Below are 22,170 nucleotides of genomic sequence, written 5' to 3' on the forward strand. Positions count from 1 at the left end.
ATGTTCCACACCTTTTTTAACCATTCTTCTATTGAGGGGTACCTAGGCTGTTTCCAGGTTCTGGCTATTACAAATAGTGCTGCTATGAACATAGTTGAACAAACACTTTTGTAGTATGTTTGGAAATCTCTAGGGTATATTCCCAAGAGAGGAATTGCTGGGTCCTGAGGGAGATTGACTCCCAGTTTCCTGAGAAACCGCCACACTGATTTCCAAAGTGGCTGCACAAGTTTGCATTCCCACCAACAATGGATGAGTGTTCCCCTCATTCCACATCCTCTCCAGCATAGGCTATCATTGGTGTTTTTAACTTTAGCTATTCTGACAGGTGTAAGATGGTATCTCAAAGTGGTTTTGATTTGCATTTCCCTGATCGCTAAGGAGGTTGAGCATGACCTTAAGTGTCTTCTGGCCATTCGAAGTTCATCTGTTGTGAATTCTCTGTTCAGATCAGAAGCCCATTTTTTAATTGGGTTAATTAGAGTTTTAGTGTCTAGTTTCTTGAGTTCTTTGTATATTTTGGAGATCAGACCTTTGTCTGATGAGGGGTTGGTGAAGATCTTCTCCCAGTCAGAAGGCAGCCTTTTTGTCCTACTGACAGTGTCCTTTGCTTTACAGAAGCTTCCCAGTTTCAGTAGATCCCATTTATTCATTGTTTCTCTTATTGTCTGTGCTGCTGGGGTCCTACTTAGGAAGAGGCCTCCTGTGCCTAAATCTTGTAGACTACTTCCCACTTTCTCTTCTATCAGGTTCAAAGTGGACGGATTAATGTTGATGTCTTTAATCCATTTGGACTTGATTTTTGTGCATGGTGATAGATATGGATCTACTTTCATTTTTTTACAGATTGACATCCAGTTATGCCAGCACCATTTGTTAAAGATGCTTTCCTTCTTCCATTGTATACCTTTAGCTCCCTTGTCGAAAATTAGGTGTTCATAAGTTTGTGGGTTAATATCTGGGTCTTCTATTCGATTTCATAGGTCGACTTCTCTGTTCTTATGCCAATACCAAGCTGTTTTCAATACTGTAGCTCTATAATAGAGTTTGAAGTCAGGGATGGTAATGCCTCCAGAAGTTCTTTTATTGTATAAGATTGTTTTGGCTATCCTGGGTTTTTTGTTTTTCCATATAAACTTGATTAATGTTCTCTCAAGGTCTGTGAAGAAGTTTGATGGGATTTTGATGGGGATTGCATTGAATCTGTAGATTGCTTTTGGTAGAATTGCCATTTTTACTATGTTGATTCTCCCAATCCAAGAGCAGGGGAGGTCTTTCCATTTTCTGGTATCCTCCTCAATTTCTCTTTTCAAAGGCTTAAAGTTCTTGTCAAATAGGTCTTTCACATCCTTGGTTAGAGTAACCCCAAGATATTTTATGGTGTTTGTGGCTGTCGTGAAAGGTGATGTTTCTCTGATTTCCCTCTCCGTTTCTTTATCCTTTGTGTATAGGAGGGCCACTGATTTTTTGGAGTTGATCTTGTATCCTGCCACGTTACTAAAGGTGTTTATCAGCTGTAGGAGTTCTTTGGTAGAGTTTTTGGGGTCGCTTATGTACACTATCATATCGTCAGCAAATAACGAAAGTTTAACTTCATCCTTTCCAATTCGAATTCCCTTGATCCCCTTATGTTGTCTTATTGCTATTACTAGAACTTCAAGCACTATATTGAAGAGGTATGGAGAGAGTGGACAGCCTTGTCGTGTTCCTGATTTTAGTGGAAAGGCTTTGAGTTTCTCTCCATTCAATTTGATGTTAGCTGTCGGCTTGCTGTATATTGCTTTTATTATATTTAGGTATGATCCTTGTATCCCCAGTCTCTCCAACACCTTTATCATAAATGGGTGTTGAATTTTGTCAAACGCTTTTTCAGCGTCCAATGAAATGATCATATGATTTTTTTCTTTCAGTTTATTTATATGATGGATTACATTGATAGATTTGCGTATGTTGAACCATCCCTGCATCTCTGGGATGAAGCCTACTTGATCATAATGGATGATTTTTCTAATGTGTTCTTGGATTCGGTTTGCCAGTATTTTATTGAGAATTTTCGCATCGATGTTCATGAGTGAGATTGGCCTGTAATTCTCTTTCTTGGTTGTGTCTTTGTGTGGTTTTGGTATTAGGGTGACTGCAGCTTCATAAAAGGAGTTTGGCAGTGACTTTTCTTTTTCTATATTGTGGAATACATTAAGGAGTATAGGTATTAGCTCTTCCTGGAAGTTCTGATAGAATTCTGCATTGAAACCATCTGGTCCTGGGCTTTTTTTGGTAGGGAGATTTTTGATAACAGCTTCTAGTTCTTCACGACTAACAGGTCTATTTAGATTGTTCACCTGGTCTTGGTTCAACTTTGGTATATGGTACTTATCTAAAAAAATGTCCATTTCTTTTACATTTTCCAACTTTGTGGCATATAAACTTTCGTAGTAAGATCTAATGATTCTCTGAATTTCCTCCGTGTCTGTGATTATGTCCCCCTTTTCATTTCTGATCCTATTAATTTGCAAGTTCTCTCTCTGCCGTTTGATTAACTTGGATAGGGGTTTGTCAATCTTGTTAATTTTCTCCAAGAACCAGCTTTTTGCTTCATTGATTCTTTGAATTGTTTTCTGTGTTTCTATTTTGTTGATTTCAGCCCTCAGTTTAATTATTTCCAGTCTTCTACTCCTCCTGGGTAAATCAGCTTCTTTTTTTTCTAGAGCTTTCAAGTGTGTTGTTAAGTCTCCAATGTGTGCTTTCTCTGTTTTCTTTAGGTGGGCACTTAGTGCTATGAACTTTCCTCTTAGCACTGCTTTCATTGTGTCCCATAGGTTTGAATACGTTGTGTCTTTGTTTTCATTATATTCAAGGAAGACTTTAATTTCTTTCTTTATTTCTTCCTTGACCCAGGGGTGATTTAGTAGTTGACTGTTCAACTTCCATGAGTTTGTTGGCTTCCTGGGGGTACCATTGTTGTTGAATTCTAATTTTAATCCATGGTGATCTGACAAGACACAGGTGGTCACTAATATTTTTTTGTATCTGTGGAAGTTTGCTTTGTTACCAAGTATGTGGTCAATTTTCGAGAAGGTTCCATGGGCTGCAGAGAAGAAGGTATACTCTTTCCTATTTGGGTGGAGTGTTCTATAGATGTCTATTAAGTCCATTTGATTCAGTACCTCCAGTAAATCTCTTATTTCTCTGTTAGGTTTCTGTCTGATTGACCTGTCCATTGTTGAGAGAGGAGTGTTGAAGTCTCCTACTATTAGTGTGTGTGGTTTGATGACTGCCTTGAGTTCTAGAAGAGTTTCTTTTACATATGTGGGTGCCTTTATATTAGGGGCATAGATATTCAAGATTGAGACTTCTTCCTGATGAATTGTTCCTGTTATGAGTATGAAATGTCCATCTCCATCTCTTCTGATTGATTTTAGTTTGAAGTCGATTTTGTTAGATATTAGAATGGCCACACCCGCTTGTTTCTTAGGTCCATTTGCTTGGAAAACCTTTTCCCAACCCTTTACTCTGAGTAGGTGTCTGTCTTTGTGGTTGAGGTGTGTTTCTTGTAGACAGCAGAATGTTGGATCCTGTTTTCGTATCCAATCTCTAAGTCTGTGCCTCTTTATAGGTGAGTTGAGACCATTGATATTAAGTGATATTAATGACCAGTGATCCATGACTCCGGTCATTTTTTTGGGTAGTAGCGTGTATGTGTTTTCCTTCTTTGAGTTGTGCTTGTGAAGGGTCGCTAGATGTCTGAGTTAATGTAGGCAGTGTTGGGAATGTTGGATTCCTTGGGTTGTGATTTTCCTTCTAGTATTCTCTGTAAGGCTGGATTAGTAGCTACGTATTGTTTAAATTTGTTTTTATCCTGGAATATTTTGTTTTCTCCGTTGATAGTGAACGAAAGCTTGGCTGGGTAAAGTAGTCTGGGTTTGCATCCATTGTCTCTTAGTTTCTGCAGTACCTCTATCCAGGACCTTCTGGCTTTCATGGTTTCCATCGAGAAGTCTGGTGAAAGTCTGATAGGTTTACCTTTATAAGTTACTTGACCTTTTTCCTTTTGCAGCTCTCAATATCCTTTCTTTAGTCTGAATGCTTTGTGTTTTGATTATTATATGACGAGGGGATGTTTTTTTCTGATCCAGTCTATTCGGTGTTCTGTATGCTTCTTGAACCTTCATAGGAATATCGTTCTTTAGGATGGGAAAGTTTTCTTCTATAATTTTGTTGAGTATATTTTCTGGACCTTTGAAATGCAATTCTTCTCCTTCTTCTACTCCTATTATTCTTAGATTTGGTTTTTTTTATTGTGTCCCACAGTTCCTGAATGTTTTGTGATGAGAATTTGTTGGATTTGCTGTTTTCTTTGGACAGAGTGTTTAATTTCTCTATGGTGTCCTCAGAGTCTGAGATTCTTTCTTCTATCTCTTGTATTCTATTGGTTAAGCTTGTTTCTGAAGTCTCTGTTCGTTTACCCAGATTTTCCATAGCCAGCCGGCCCTCGGTTTGTGATTTCTTCATTGACTCCATTTCAGTTTTCAAATCTTGAACTGTTTCTATTACCTGTTTGATTGTTTTTTCTTGGTTTCCCAGAATTTCATTTATGGATTTACTCATTTCTTCAAACTTTTTGGTATATTTCTCTTCCATTTCTTTACTCATTTCCTCAATTTTTTTGTTATACTTATCTTCTATTTCTTTACGGCAGATTTTCACCTCCTGTTTAAGTTCCTCTATTATTTTCATAAAGAAGTGCTTAGAGTCGATTTCTTCTATTTCTTCTGGAGTAGGGTGTTCAATTCTTCTAGTTTCGAGCTCCCTGGATACTGGCGATGTCATGTTGCCTTTCAGGTTGTTGGAGGAATTCTTGCATTGGCGCCTGCCCATCTCCCCCACTCTGGATGAAACTCCTCAGCACTTTCTGGATAGAACTCCTCAGCACTCTCTGGATAGGACTTCACAGCACTCTCTGGATAGAGCTCCTCAGCCCTCTCTGGGAAGAACTCCTCAGCAGTGCAACAGGGCTAGCTGGTCTTCCCAGGACCCAGGAGACAAAGGGCCCGCAGCAGTGGGGGGAAGGGAGGGGTCCCTTGGAACACCGAAGAAGACCCTGCCGCAGAAGCTGAGGGGGGAAGGGCTGTGCTCCCTTCCCGGACAGGCAGGCAGGCTGCCCAGGCTAGCACCCACTCACCTCTCTGGGAAGAACTGCTCAGCAGGGCAACAGGGCTAGCTGGTCTTCCCAGGACTCAGGAGACAAAGGGCCCGCAGCAGTGGGGGGAGGGGAGGGGTCCCTTGGAACACCAAAAAAACTATAGTGAACTTTTAAAATGAGGATTTACTGCTTTGTTTTGAGTACAGGGATCATTACCTAAGTGCCGACAAGTCACAGATTGCACAATGCCTTACATTCTTACCCTTTCATTTGTGTTTTCACCGTGTTTGTATTATTCAGTGTGAGACATTAATGTTCAGGCTTAATGTGTTCTAGAAACATGTAAATTCTTAGTCATGTAAATCCAATATGCTTTAAGTTTATGTACACTTATAATTGGACCAAATAATCTTCACAACCAGCAATCAAGTTCTGTTATTCACTATGTCCAAATCACACATTTTCAGTATTTTAAATCTTTCAAATATCCATGAACACTGGTATTTACCAGTGAGAATTTACTATTTTTAGTTTACAGGGTTTTACTCTTTCCTTTTTCCTAATCCTTCCCAAAATTAATCACCACAAATATATGAGGAAATATATACTTTAAATTCACCCATAATTTATAATAAGTAGAACCTGGGTAGAGTAATGTTAACTGACCTTCCTCAACTATTGTATTAAGGATTCGATTTCAGAGTCTCCAACTCTTTTTCTTCCATAATATTTATGAAAAGTATAAAAATGTTTGCCTCAATTGTTAAATATTGTGTTTAATGACAAAAGAGTTTGATATTTTAGTGGTAATTTAAAAAAAATATTAAAAGCAAATAGTATGCAACATATAAAAATTAATTTTTGTAGGTTGGGGAAAGTAATTGTATGTTTGAACCCCGGTATAATATCCATGAGGACTAAGGATTCATTCGCAGATGAGGAAACAAAAGTAACACAAATTAAAAATCATTTGGACAACTATTGGGGAGATTATAAGTGAAGTACTACTATATTCCTTACACAGTTTTATTAAATAGTTGGAAAGCCATTGGGTCATTTCTTTACAACTGTCCTGTGACAATATGGGGAGAGATAAAGAAAGAAACAATGTACTTTTGTGAAGAAACTGATTTTAAGATAGGAGTTTAGTTTTGGCTCAAATAATGAGGATACACATCCCCCCCAAAAAAAACAGGGAACTCATTGATTGAATATCCAAGGACACATATTGGTCTTCCATGCACAAGCCATCACTTGAGATCTTTTTACTATCTGTCTCCAGGCTTCTGAAAGAGCCAAAACTGTTCCTGGTGAATTTTGAGAACATTATGAAATGAAACACATAATAGGAGTTTCAAGTGGCAGGTGTCTCAAAAAGAACATTGGCTTTCTTTCCTCTTGTTCTACTATATTAAGAAATAGTATTAAAATTACAACCTGTGACATCAAACTTTGTTCAGCATTCTCACAAACTAAAGGCAATAAAAGCTCAGGACCTGTTATAGGCTTTTTAAGGCATAAATAGTAAGTAATAATGACAATGAGCACACTCTTTTTTCCACTTCCAAATAGGGTAAGTTTTAAAATCTACTCATAGTAATGCTTTCATTTTTATTTAGCATATTTGTTGAATAACTACTTAGGTGAAAAACAGTATATATGTCATATAATTCATGGTGCTTTGACTAAACAACAATAAAGGTATTTCTGAAATGACCGAATAATAAAGCTAATCCATCTATGCATTTTTTACATATTTATGCTTTGTGGCAATAGATTTGTGTATATAATGTGATAATCAAATTTTTAAGCACCCTTAGACGTTAAATATTGCACTGTTACCTTGTGTATCATTGCTGAACATTTGAAATCAAGAACCTTTTTATGTTTCATAATTGAGCATTCTTCAACTTGGCCAAGCCTCACCTGTTTTACTCTCCTATGGGTTCCAACAAGCAACATCCTTCTTTTCCTTCATGGGAATACGACTATTGCAAATTTCACGTGCAGGGTTTTTATACAGGCTTTACCGTGGAGTTTATTGCATTTTCTGTTTTCAGAATGGCTTCAGCTTGCAACTAGACCAAGGATCCAAGTTATACCCATTTTCTTTAGGAAAGACTTATGATTGAAGTGAAACTCAAAAAAGAATGTCTGAGTAGGGTGAATTGACACTATTCAGAGATCTAGCAGACATATAAGTTGCTATATGTCTTATTTAGTAATCTATTTAGCCATTAAAGATTTTAAATTATTTCAGATTATGAATGTTCCTGAGTATCTTAGCTGTTCTTAGACTTGTTTCTTTTAATTTATGTGGCAAGTCCAAGGTCCTCCCACCTCCATCCAGGTCTAGGAAGGTGAGCATCCAAACAGACTAGTTTCCAACAAGGACAGTCCATACAGTAGAATCAAAACTCAGTGCCATTGTCCTTGGCTTCTCAATCAGCCCTCATTGTCCACCACGTTCAGAGAGTCCAGTTTGATCACATGCTCCATCAGTCCCAGTCCAGCTGGCCTTGGTGAGCTCCCATTAGATAGGTCCCATTGTCTCAGTAGGTGGACGGATCCCTCACAGTCCTGAATTTCTTGCTCATGTTCTCGTTCCTTCTGCTTCTCATTTGGACCTTGGGAGCTCAGTCCAGTGCTCCAATGTGGGTCTCTGTCTCTATCTCCATCCATCGCTGGATGAAGGTTCTATGGTGATATGCAATATATTCATTAGTGTGGCTATAGGATAAGGTTAGTACAGGCACCCTCTCCTCTGCTGCCCATGGAACTAGTTGAGGAAATCACCTTGGCCACCTGGGAACCCCTCTAGAGCCAAGACTCTAGCCAACCCTAAAATGGCTCCTTGATTAGGTACCTTCTTCCCTGCTCCCATATCCGCCCTTCCTCCATCTCAATTATCCCATTCCCCAAAGCTATCCCCAATCCTCCCCTTCTCCGTTCTCTCTCCGCATCTCCCCTTCCCCCCAATCCCCTCCCCATCCCAACTTTTGCCTGACGATCTTGTCAACTTCTAATATCCAGGGGGATAAATATATGCTTTTCTTTGGGTTCACCTTCTTATTTAGCTTCTCTAGGATCACGAACTGTAGGCTCAATATCCTTTGTTTATGGCTAGAATCCGCTTATGAGTGAGTACATGCCATATTACTCTTTTTGGGTCTGGGTTACCTCACTCAGGATAGTGCTTTCTATTTCCATTCATTCACATGCAAAGTTCAAGATATCATTGTTTTTTACCACTGAGTAGAACTCTAAAGTGTTTATGTGCCACACCTTCTTTATCCATTCTTCTATTGAGGGGCACCTAGGTTGTTTCCAGGTTCTGACTATTACAAATAGTGCTGCTATGCACATAGTGGAATTGCTGGATCTTGAGGTAGGTTGACTCCCAGTTTCCTGAGTTTCCAAAGTGGCTGCACAAGTTTGCATTCCCACCAACAATGGATGAGTGATCCCCTTACTCCACAACCTCTCCAGCATAGGCTATCATTGGTGTTTTTGATTTAGCCATTTTGACTGGTGTAAGATGGTATCTCAGAGTTGTTTTGATTTGCATTTCCCTGATCACTAAGGAGGTTGAGCATGACCCTAAGTGTCTTTTGGCCATTTGTACTTCTTCTTTTGAGAATCCTCTGTTCAGTTCAGTACCCCATTTTTAAACTGGGTTAATTAGAGTTTTAGTGTCCCTTAATTTCAATGGACTCGATTCACCTATAAAAAGGCACAGGCTAAGAAATTGGATACGAAAACAGGATACAACATTCTGCTGTTTACAAGAAACACACCTCAACCACAAAGATAGACATCTACTCAGAGTAAAGGGTTGTGAAAAGGTTTTTCAATCAAATGGACCTATGAAACAAGTGGATGTGGCTATACTAATTTCTAACAAAATTGACTTCAAACTAAAACCAATCAGAACAGATGGAGATGGACACTTTATACTCATAACAGGAACAATTCATCAAGATGAAGTCTCAATCCTGAATATTTATGTCCCTAATACAAAAGCACCCACTTATGTAAAATAAACGTTACTAGAACTCAAGGCAGTCATCAAACCCTGCACACTAATAGTAAGCGACTTCAATACTCTTCTCTCACCAATGGACAGGTCAATCAGACAGAAAATAAGAGAATTAATGGAGGTAATGAATCAAATGGACTTAACAGATATCTATAGAACATTCCACCCAAATAGCAAAGAATATACCTTCTTCTCAGCATCTCATGGAACCTTCTCGAAAATTGACCACATACTTGGTACAGATACAAAAAAAAATATTAGTACCATCTGTGTCTTATCAGATCACCATCGAATAAAGTTAGAATTTAACAATAATTCTACCCCCAGAAAGCCTTCTAACTCATGGAAGCTGAACAGTCAACTACTGAACCACCCCTGGGTCAGGAAAGAAATAAAGAAAGAAGTTAAAGTCTTTCTAGTACTCTTGATGGAATTTTAAATATTTATTTATTTGCTTATTATGTATACAATATTCTGTCTGTGTATATGTCTGCAGGCCAGAAGAGGGCACCAGACCTCATTACAGATGGTTGTGAGCCACCATGTGGTTGCCGGGAATTGAACTCAGGACCTTTGGAGGAGCAGGCAATGCTCTTAACCGCTAAGTCATCTCTCCAGCCTTCTTGATGGAATTTTAGTACTCAGTTCAGTTGTGTAGACTATTTGTGGTTGTGTGTGCATGTGTATGTGTGTATTGTGGAGTATCATTGTACATCTCTGTAGACCAGGCTGACCTTATGCTCATAGAGGCTTACCAGCCATTTTCTCTAAGTGGTAGGATTAAAGGCAGGCATTATTTTTATTTAGTAGGGATGAATGCCACTTTATATCGTGGTAATACAAATTTGATTCTACTGTATTCAAGTGGATCCATGTCTTCCCATTACATTCCTCAGAATTTTCCAAGATAGTTGTCAGTTGTAATTTTTCCTACAATTTTCACTTCCCCCACCCAGATTTTCTTGAAGAGCAATGTCTGTGGGAAATGGCTCTTTGGGGATGGAATTCATTCTCTGAGGCATAATGGAAGAGTCTAATATCCAAGCACCACTCTTCTCCCTCTTTATAGTAATTTATCTATTAGCCACTTTAGGAAATTTGGCTTTGATCATTCTAATTGTGTTGAATTCTCACCTTCACACCTGCATGTACTTTTTTTCTCCTTAACTTGTCTCTCATAGATCTCTGGTATTCTTCAGTGGTTACACCCCAAATGCTGATAAACTTTTCACTGAAGAAAAATACTATCTCCTAAATGAAGTACAAGACTCGTGTTGCTTTTCTGTGATTTCTGAATGTTTCATGCTGACAGCAATGGCCTAGATCGTTATGTGGCTATCTGTAATCCACTCTTGTATAGCATTGCTATGTCCCCTAAGGTGGGTTTCTATCCGATGCTTGGTGCATATTTTATGGAACTTTCTGGTGCCATGAAACATACTAGTTCTATGCTTCAACTGAGCTTTTGTGATAGAAACACCATCAATTGCTTTTGTGATAGTCTCCCTTTGCTGCAACACTCCTGTACTAGGACTTATGTCAATGAGATACAGCTGCTCATTGTAGGAGGTAAAGACATCATTGTACCCACTGTCACTGTATTTACCTCTCATGGCTTCATTCTCTCCAGCATCTACAAAATACAGTCTACTGCAGGCAGGTCCAAAGCCTTCAGCCCTTGCACACAATTGCTGTTTCTATGTTCTTTGGGTCATGTATTCATGTATCTTCAGTCATCCTCAGATGGGTCTATGGATGAGGATAAAATTTCTTCTACCTTTTATACTATCATAATTCTCAGGATTAATCCCTTAATATATAGCTTGAGAAAAATGATGCTAAAGTTGCCTTGAAGAAAAACCTTGAATGGGATAAAGCATTGACCAGAATTTGACTTAATATTTGTCTGTAGTTAAACTTCAGAGAAATTTTCAGTGTCAAGTAATTTTTGAGTGCAGCTTTATTGTCACGTTTATTTCTACTTGAGATCATATGTTTGAAGCCTTTTTATTTCCACATTGTCAAACTAAGGACAAAGAAAAAGTGAGAAGTGCACAATATTGAGTTATAGGAGTGTTTGTCTTGTCGTGACCATTTCTGGGTCACCTCACATCACTAAAACTGGCAAATATCTATTCTAAAGGAATGTACAGTCATCTCTGCCTGATGTCACAGACATCTACATGGACAATGTGCATGTTTTACTTCTTTTTTTTTCTGATGCTTCATTGATATGTGAAATGGAATAATATCCTTTAGGCAGAGAGAGATTTGGTTTATGTTTTGTTTTGTTTTGTTTTTTTAGAGATTTGTTTTTTTCAGAAATACACAGGATTCCACTGTCCTCCCTTATGTTTTCTGGAACAATCTCTATTTGGTATGAAATGCTTGGCCATAATTATTACAGTTTTTAATATTTTACATGAAAAATTTATAATGATGTTGACTGTAAACATTTTATTTACTCACATTGATTCAGAGAATAGAAAAACTGAGCTCTTCAAAAGTTATGTGTAAATAATATCTTTTTCCTTGATAACTTGATTGTGCAAACACAGTCCATTTTGCCATATTTTGTTTATTTTGCTGAAAAATCTATATAGGAATCTCACATAAAATCAACCATGATAAATTATTTACTTGTCTCTGGATCTCCCTTCAGGTTAAACTTTTCTTTTTGTCATTTAACTTAAGCTTTTTAACCTGTCCAGAGAGATGTTTCAGTCTTCACAATATTTCCAGGAAGTTCCAGAAAAGATAAAAGAAGTTATAGAAAGAGGCTGCCTTTGCTTGCCCTACACTGTCTGAATTCTTCTTCCTTATTAGTTTCTCAATATCCACTATCTCTATTTATTAACTTAGCACTTATCATTCTACTTGGGCCAAAAAAATAGCCTGCCTTCATTTCTTTATAAAATAATCTTCATTACTGAAAACACTATTAATGTGCGGTTATTGTGGGTGTGAAGAATAATGTGAGATTAATAAGGCAAGGGAAATATTTGTAATGCTCCATAGAAGAAAGTTAGTATTCAGATGGTAATACAATTTTCAGAAACCCTCAGTGATTCTTTGCAGGAAAAGGCTCTTATTTACTTACTGTCTGTCTGTGAGTCTTGCTCAATGACTGTTATTGGTATGCTCTCTTCTCAGATCTTCTTTCCTTAATTGTTATATTCTTAAAACATTCAAATTGCTCCATTTTTAATTTTGTAGATAAGCTAAACTCATAGCCCAAAAACTTACCACGCTTGAAACCTAGAACCATTATGAAATTATACAGTTTCATTAATCAATTGATTGCAAATAAATCACACCAATGACACTGACAGTTGAAGGGGATACGTTGCTTCGCAGTGGAAGAAATACAGAAAAGAGCAGAATCAGTATTTTGATATACATTCAAAGAAACCATTTCAGAATGAGACAACCCTCCATAGAGAGGAAACTTGAATACTAGTGTTACTTTATTGACCATTTGAGTAACCATTTTAGATTATGAGAAGAAAATAATCATTTTGTAATGAATGAAGGGGAATGAGTAGGTTGTTTAGTATCATCATTTTTAAATAGAAATAGAATAGAAAATGGTGGAAATGATAAAGAGTGAAGGCAAAGTTTCAAAATATTAAATCAAATTTAGAAGATTCAATTTTTATGATATAAAAAGCTGAGGATTCATTATGATTCCAAAGGTTTCTGACTATTCAAAAATAGAAGAAGTAGAATATTGTCTTGAAAAGAAAAACAAGATAAATTATACAGCTGAAGTATAGCCCAACAATAGAAACTAAACCTGCGCCCAAAATAAGAGGCATAAAGACAACTTGGCTAGCTAGTTAAATGTTCCTGCTGCTTAGGGTTTTCCTAAGGGCAACTTTAATATCTTTGTTCCTCAAGCTGTAGATTAAAGGATTCATCATAGGAACCACATTGGTGTAAAAGACAGAATAGATTTTCCCTTCATTCATAGACTCTTTTGAGGAGGGTTTGAAATAAACAAGCACAGCTGAACCAAAAAACAGAGAAACGGCAAGGATGTGGGAGCTGCAGGTGCTGAAGGATTTGGATCTGCCCTCAGAGGAACTGATGTGGAAGATGCTGGAGAGGATGAAACCATAAGAGACAAAGATAGTTACAGAGGGAACAATTATATTGATACTCCCAACAACAAACAACATAAGCTCATTGACATATGTGCTCATGCAGGAGAGCTGGAGCAAAGGAGGAATATCACAGAAGTAGTGGTTGATGGTGTTGGCATCACAGAATGTCAGTCTCAGCATGCATGAAGTGTGAACCACAGCAGTAGAAAATGCAATAAAGTAGGAACCAAACATAAGATTCAAACATAGTTTAGGAGACATGACAACATTATACAACAGTGGATTGCAGATGGCCATGTAGCGATCATAGGCCATTGAAGTCAACACATAACACTCAGAAACAACAAAGAAGATAAAGAAATAGAGCTGGGTCATACATCTAATGTAAGAAATTACATTTTTCCTTAATATAAAGTTCATTAGCATTTGGGGAGTGAACACAGAACAATAGCAAATGTCTATAAAGGACAAATTAAAGATAAAAAAGTACATAGGCGTGTGGAGGTGAGAATTCATTACAGTCAGAATTATTAAACACAAATTTCCCAATGCAGTGACCAAATACATTGCTAGGAACAAAAAGAACAAGGGCATTTGGAGTTCAGGCTTTTCTGTTATTCCTACCAGAATGAATTCAGTCACCAAAGAGACATTTACTGCATCCATTCTTCTGTCAGTCAATCTGTGGACACAGAAAATAGAGGTGCCTTAGAGGATGATCCATACTCAGTCATGGATCCTTCCCACCTATGAGGTTTTTATTGGGAGTATTTCTTCTAGTTCAGACTAATCATATAGAATCATCTGCTGCAGCCACAGGGGGAAAAATATCTTAAGTCAGAAATCCAGAGGTACCAAATTTTAGTATTATTTTTGAAAAAGGAGAAAAATACACTAAGAAAGATTCAACCTTTTCCATCTCAAGTTTTCCTTCACACCTACATTAAAACTGGGAGCAGATTCCTGGACAATACAGTGCCTTTGCTGTGGTATGAAGGAAAAACCTGTGCCCGTTTTAAAACTTAAAGAACAAGAATAGGTCATGGAAAAAGTGTTTACTGTTTTCTTGTCACAAAGTCATGAATCTGGAAGACTAAATTCTGAGCATGTAAAACTACAGTGTAAATGCTGTAAATTATTGGTTAACATTGCTCCTTAACACTATTTGATCCCCTTGAATGCTTTCTTCTTCAGGTTTCACTTGACTCTCATTTGGCACAAAAAAGGAAGACATTTTCTGAATCCCATCATATATTAAGAGAGACTTAAAGAGTATGGATTCAGAATGGAGAGGAGATAGGGAGGAGGGGAGGATCTCTGAGGAGTCGAGGGTGAGGAAACTACAATCAGAATATATTTTATGAAAAAAATCTAGTTTAAGCAAAACAAAAATTAAGGCAAATATTCAGGAGCAAGAGATCGAGAGGGAGGGATGGATGGATGGAGGGAGGGAGGGAGGGAGAGAGAGAGAGAGAGAGAGAGAGGAGAGAGAGATCGAGAGAGAGATCTATTTCTATTCCTTAAATTCAGAAACTCACAAGTTTCATTCAAAGCCTTCTAACTCTCTTACTTTCCCACTTATTTATGTTCATGTGTATAAATAATTCAGATTCAAAGGTTCCAGATATTTCGATTCAAAGAAGATAAACACATGATTTAATTTTACTGTATCAATTTCTGAATTGCAGAACATTTTTTTCTGATTAAGTCTTTGTGTCTTTGCTGAAAGCAGAGAAAGGGACCTTTAATTGCAGGATGTGTGAGGTTATAAGCAGGCCAGAAAAATGTCCAGGCACTTCCTCAGGAAGCATTTAAATCAAAGAAGGGGCTGAAGAAAATATATTACACCCTAATTATCCTAATTTCCTGAGGGACCCACAATTATACTCATCTTTTCCATTCCCTTTAGAGAACTTGCATCCCCCAGTGTAGATAGGGAGACAAATTTTACCTTCACAATTATCTTGAGATCTGAAGGGAAATCTTGAGTTTGGGGTTTCTTTTCTCTTGCTTCCTGCAGTTAAGTAAGAAATTGCCTCCAGTTGCTGCTTCTAACTTAATAAATTCTGTGTCTGTAAGTTGTAGAGTATTGTAAAAGCCACTTACAGTGCTTTGCAACCATAATCATCAGAGATGCTACTTAAAAAGAGCATTTCTTCCTTGGACCTGGGATCCCATTTATAATCAAGTCTCTAGTAAACCCTAAACTGACTCCCTTAGTTGAGATATATTCTTCCCTGATCCCAAAGCTATCCTTCCTCCCTCCCCCCCTCCCAGTTCCCCGAGCATTCCCCATTCCTCCCCTGCTCCCTTCTCTCTAACCCTCTCCCCTTCCAACAACCCTCCCACCCCCCACATGCACCTGAGGTTACCTGGGACTCTTGTCTATTTCCAATCTCCAGGAGGAAAACTACCTGAATTTTCTTCAGGTTCACTTTCCTATCCAGCTTCTCTAGAATCACGAATAATAGGCTCAAAGACCTTTAATTATGGCTAGAATCCACTTATGAGTGAATACATACCATATTCCTCTTTTTGGGTCTGGCTTACAGATCCCCAGATTGTTCTCTGGACAGAGGAGAGGGTGCCTGAACTGGCCTTGGCCCATAACCATACTGATGAATATTTTGCTTACCACCATAGATCCTTCATCTGGCGATGGATGGAGATGGAGACGGAGACCCACATTGGAAGACTGGACTTAACTCCCTAGGTCCAAACGAGAAGCAGAAGGAAAGAGAACGTGAGCAAGGAAGGCAAGATCAGAGGGAACCTTCATCCGACGATGGATGGCGATACAGACGGAGACCCACATTGGAGTACCGGACTGAGTCCCCAAAGGTCCAAATGGGGAGCAGAAGGAGGAAGAACATGAAAAAGGAAATCAGGACCGCGAGGGGTCCGATCACCCACTGATACAAGGGTACTGATCTAATGAGAGTTCACCAAGGCCAGTTGTCTGGGACTGAGCAAGCCTGTGATCCAGTCAGATTCTCTGAAAGTGGCCAGATTCTCTGAATGTGGCTGGCCCGAAGTCTTTCTGAAAAGCCATTGACAATGACACTGGTACTTGTTTCCTCTGCATATACTGGATTTTTGGGATCCAGTCTGTTTGGATGCTCACCTTCCTGGACCTGGAGGGAGGGGGGAGGAACTTGAACTACCCACAGGGCAGGAGATCCTGACAGCTCTTGGGGATGGAGAGGGAGGAGGGGAGGGAGTGGGGGGAGCGGGAGGGTGTTGGGAGGAGGGGCGGAAATGGAGACTTTTGTATTTTAATAAACTTTGAGAAAAAAAGTGCATTATATGAGGAAACATAATATGAGGAGACAAGCTAATATGGGGAAAAGACTTAAGGGCGCTTCAGCCAAAGATGAAGAACTGAAGATAGCCCAGAATACTGAGAGTACTGCAAATAGTCTTTATTAGTAAAGAAACATGAATATATGATATCAAATGATAACTGTGAACTCCTATAAAGAAGCAACATTATATGAAATGAGATATTGTATTCATGTACTTAGCAATATATGTAAATATATTGAACAACAATGAAAGAAATAGAAACTAAACTTCAGAGAGAACAAGAGGGTGTCCATGGGAAGGGTAGGGATTAGGAAAAGGAGAGTGGAAATTTTATGTGATTATGTTTTAAGTTTAAAAGGTAAAAATTTTAAATAAATAAAATTCTAAAAACTGTAATAAAAAGAATAAAATAAACTATAAATGAATCATTTTGTCAGATCACTTTCTTTACTTCAAGCGTTAACTTCTTTTAAATTAGCTAAATTAATGCCCTCTTTTTCTTTTTCTTAATTGACACATATATGCAAAATATGAAAATAAATCCAGTCTCATTAAGAGAAACACCATATTTTTCCTCCTTGTTTTTAATAGATTTTGTATACATATATAAAATTTTATGTGCACATATTATGATTTTATGGGGACGAAGAAGGCTAATAAGCACAGGTTCATGTGGCTGAAAAATGAGATGTGAGCAGGTAAAGAAGAAATATGATCTTTAAGTCACAGACTTTTTATATTAAATTCTCTTTATTGCACAAAATGCTATTTAGAATAAAGATATACAATCACAATTTTGAAGATTAATAATATTCATGTCAAGATGTATATTTAACATCACACATAAAATGTTCATGTATGAAAACTTTGAGTACTTTTAGCAAATGTAAAACATATAAGGTATTTAAAATAATTATTTCAGTATTTGAAAAACTAGATAGAGGCAAAATATTTGTTTTTATTAGGAAGACTGTGGACAAACATTAAATACTTGGAAACACATACATATAACATACCTTACAAATTTATATATCTCATACCATACAAGAAAATGAAAATTAATTAGAATACACAGTCTTATATATTCTAAGCTGAAGGACATTTTCTTTTGTTTCTGTAGAATCAAGAAAACTCTGATACTTAACCTTGACCTTTCTACTGGGAGATAAATTATACACAACAATGATGAAGCACATTGACAGACGACTTGTCTATTTTATGAATTATTCCAGACTTCTTCAAGGAATTCTTGTGTTTTTATTTTTCCTTTGAATAAAGTTTGGTCCATGGCTATTGGATGGGCAGTTTAGCTTTAGTTCTTCCAATTCAGATTGGAATAAAGTTCAGAGGATGCAACATATGTTAGATTCCATTCATACTAAAGAGTATCTAAATGTACTCCATGGGGATACACATTTGGAAAAATACTTTTAGTAAAACTTTAAGCATTTGTGGTTAATTTAAATATTCCAAAAATATATCAGTATTTCTAAAGTACTATCTTCAAAATGTGTCCCTTCTGATCCAACTATACTTACACCCCAGTGAATGCTATGATTCATAGATGATACACCACTAACCATGAGTATAGCTAAGCCAGGATCTGCACCTTTGGGAACCTGTCAATATTGTTAGATTGCCCACCCTTTGTACAAAATGTCAGGTTATGTGGACCTCCAGAGTGCTCAATTAGCAACTTTCACCATACTCAGTAAGCCTATTCTGCCCTATTAAAAATTAAAGCTGTTATAAGGTTTTTGTTTATTTGTTTTCATTGTCTTCTATAATAACTTAAAGTGAGAATGTTATGCTGTGGCATTGTTTTCTTCATTTGATTTTAATCAATATACTCAGGTGTTCTCTGTACAAATTACTATGGCCCATTTGCTCTAAACACTTTGAAAATTATCACTTTTCATTATCACTTCATTTACATTGACAAATATTCACAAGCAGAATCTGCAGTGCAGCTGGATGAGTTTACAGAAGAACTTTATCATTTCCATAATTTCTCATCCTATGTAACATGTATGCTATTTAAGTATAACGCTGAAAAAATTCTTGGTTATTTTCATCATCTTTATATTAAAACTATTAATATATTTTTGGTCATATAACAAAAAATAATTATTCAAATGATCATGTAAATCCACACTACAGGTGTATTTCTCCATTTTTTATGAGATTACTTATCTTGCACTGATAATTTGTTTCTGTTTTTTTTTAATTTTTATTTTTATATGTCTTTTTACAAATTATGTTTATGTGTTAGCATAATAATAATCAAATCACATATTGTATAATTATAATTGCATGTTTATTTTTTCTGTTTTTATTACCTATTTACTTATATTTTTAATTGTATTATTATTATTTATTTATTTATTTTATTAACTGTCTGAAATTTATTAAATTATTAAAGTTTCCATTTCCGCCCCTCCTCCCAACACCCTCCCATTTCCCCCACTCCCCCTCCTCCTCCCTCTCCATTCCTAAGAGCAGTCAGGATCTCCTGCCCTGTGGGAAGTTCAAGTTCCTCCCCCCTCCCTCCAGGTCCAGGAAGGTGAGTATCCAAACAGACTGGATCCCAAAAATCCAGTATATGCAGATGAAACCAGTCCCAGTGTCATTGTCAATGGCTTTTCAGAAAGGCCCCGTGCCAGCCACATTCAGAGAATCCGGCCACATTCAGAGAATCTGGTTGGATCACGTGCTCGTTCAGTCCCAGTCCAACTGGCCTAGGTGAGCTCTCATTAGATCAGTCCCCTTGTATCAGTGGGTGATCGGACCCCTCACGGTCCTGATTTCCTTTTTCATGTTCTTCCTCCTTCTGCTCCTCATTTGGACCTTGGGGGCTCAGTCCGGTGCTCCAATGTGGGTCTCCGTCTGTATCGTCATCCATCATCGGATGAAGGTTCCCTCTGGTCTTGCCTTCTTTGCTCACATTCTCTTTCCTTCTTCTTCTCGTTTGGACCTACGGAGTTAAGTCCAGTGTTCCAATGTGGGTCTCCGTCTCCATCTCCATCCATCGCCAGATGAAGGTTCTGTGGTGATAAGCAAAATATTCATCATTTGTAATAGCCAGAACATGGAAACAACCTAGGTGTCCCTCAATAGAAGAATGGTTAAAAAAGGTGTGGAACATATACACATTAGAGTTCTACTCAGCGGTAAAAAACAATGACATCTTGAATTTTGCATGCAAATGGATGGAAAAAGAAAACGCTTTACTGAGTGAGGTAAGCCAAACCCAAAAAGAGGAATATGGTATGTACTCACTCATAAGTAGATTCTAGCCATAGTTAAAGGTCTTTGAGTCTTTAATTTGTGATCCTAGAGAAGCTAAATAAGTAGGTGAACCTGAAGAAAATCATATAGTTATCCTCCTGGATATTAGAACTAGGCAAGATTGCCAGGCAAACTCGGGTGCATGGAGGTTGGGGGGTGGAAGTAGGGGAAGATGGTTAGGGAGAGGAGAGAGGGGGAGGATTGGGGATGGCTTGGGGGAATGGGAGGGGGGAGGGAGGAAGGATGGTTCTGGGAGCAGGGAAGTTTATATCTCAACTAAGGGAGCCATTTTAGGGTTGGCAAGAGACTTGATTCTGGAGGGGTTCCCAGGCCCAAGGAGAGGTCCCCAGATTGTTTCTGAGCAGCAGAGGAGAGGGTGCCTGAACTGGCCTTGGCCCATAATCATACTGACGAATATTTTGCATGTCACCACAGAACCTTCATATGGCGATGGATGGAGATAGAGACAAGACACATATTGGAACACTGGACTTAACTCCCTAGGTCCAAATGAGAAGCAGAGGGTGGGAGATCGTGAGCAAGGAAAGCAAAATCAGAGGGGGCCTTCATCCGACGATGGATGGAGATAGAGACGGAGACCCACATTGGAACACTGGAAGTCAGGACCACGAAGGGTGCGTTCACCCACTGATACAAGGGGACTGATCGAATGAGAGCTCACCAAGGCCAGCTGGACTGGGACTGAATGAGCCTTTGATCAAACTGGATTCTCTGAATGTGCCTGACATGGGGGCTGACTGAGAAGCCATTGACAATGGTACTGGGTCTTGTTTCGTCTGCATGGACTGGCTTTTTGGGATCCTGGCCTGTTTGGATGCTCACCTTCCTGGACCTGGAGGGAGGGGGGAGGAACTTGGATTCCCCACAGGACAGGAAACCCTGACTGCTCTTGGGAATGGTGAGGGAGGAGGAGAGGGAGTGGGGGACCGGGAGGGTATTGGGAGGAGGGGAGGAAGTGGAAAGAGTGTTTTCGGATACTTGAATAAACAACAAAACAAAAAAAGAAAGACTGCCATACCGAATCCAAGAAAACATCCACAAAATTATACATTATGATCAAGTAGGCTTCATCCCAGAGAGGCAGGGCTGGTTCCACATACGAAAATCTGTCAACGTAATCCATCATATAAATAAACTGGAGGAAAAAAACCATATGATCATTTCATTAGATGCTGAAAAAGCATTTGACAAAATTCAACACCCCTTTATGATAAAGGACTTGAAGAGATCAGGGATACCTTCTGACTGGGAGAAGATCTTCACCAAGCCCTCATCAGACAAAGGTCTCATCTCCAAAATATATAAAGGACTCAAGAAACTAGACACTAAAACTCTAATTAACCCAGTTAAAAAATGGGGTGCTGAACTGAACAGAGAATTTTCAACAGAAGAAATTCAAATGCCCAAAAGACACTTAAGGTCATGCTCAACCCCCTTAGTGATCAGGGAAATGCAAATCAAAACAACTTTGAGATACCATCTTACACCTGTAAGAATAGCTAAAATCAAAACACCAATGAAAGCCTATGCTTGAGAGGATGTAGAGTAAGGGGAACACTCATCTATTGTTGGTGGGAATGCAAACTTGTGCAGCCACTGTGGAAATCAGTGTGGCTGTTTCTCAGGAACCTGGGTTTCAGCCTCCCTCAGGACCCAGCAATTCCTCTCCTGGGAATATACCCAAGCGATGTTCTATCATACTACAAAAACATTTGTTCAACTATGTTCATAGCAGCACTATTTGTAATAGCCAGAACCTGGAAACCACCTAGGTGTCCCTCAATAGAAGAATTGATAAAGAAGGTGTGGAACATATACACTTTAGAGTTTTACTCAGCGGTAAAAAAACAATGACATCTTGAATTTTGCATGAAAATGGATGGAAACAGAACATGCTTTACTGAATGAGATAACCCATACCCAAAAAGGTGAATATGATGTGCACTCACTCATAAGTGGCTTCTAGCCATAAATAAAGGACATAGAACCTATAATTTGTGATCCTACAGAAGCTAAATAAGAAGGTGAACCAAAGAAAATCATATAGTTATCCTCCTGAATATTGGAAGTAGGCAAGATTGCCAGGCAAAACTTTGGTGCATGGGGGGGCGTGTAACGGGAGATGGTTAGAAAGAAGGGAGAAGGGGAAGATTGAGGAGAGCTTGCAGGAATGGGATGGGTGGGATGGAGGAAGGGTGGATATGGGAGCAGGGAAGTAAATATCTTAATTAAATGAGCCATTTTAGGGTTGGCAAGAAACTTGACTCTCG

General features: G+C 38.3%; 1 protein-coding gene across 1 annotated transcript; it reads right to left on the reverse strand.

Moving 5' to 3' along the window:
• Positions 1-13,018: 13,018 nt before the first annotated feature.
• On the reverse strand, positions 13,019-13,957 carry LOC125388919 (olfactory receptor 8B3-like). Its single transcript, XM_048417289.3, has one exon. The coding sequence runs from the start codon at positions 13,949-13,951 to the stop codon at positions 13,019-13,021; it is 933 nt and encodes a 310-aa protein (XP_048273246.2). The 5' UTR covers positions 13,952-13,957.
• Positions 13,958-22,170: the final 8,213 nt, after the last annotated feature.

Source organism: Myodes glareolus, chromosome 4 (genome assembly GCF_982192425.1).
Source record: "Myodes glareolus chromosome 4, mMyoGla1.1, whole genome shotgun sequence".
NCBI classification, from domain to species: domain Eukaryota; kingdom Metazoa; phylum Chordata; class Mammalia; order Rodentia; family Cricetidae; genus Myodes; species Myodes glareolus.

Coding starts and splice junctions, on each gene's coding strand:
- LOC125388919 (XM_048417289.3), bottom strand. CDS start 13,951: ATGGATGCAGTAAATGTCTCTTTGGTGACTGAATTCATTCTGGTAGGA.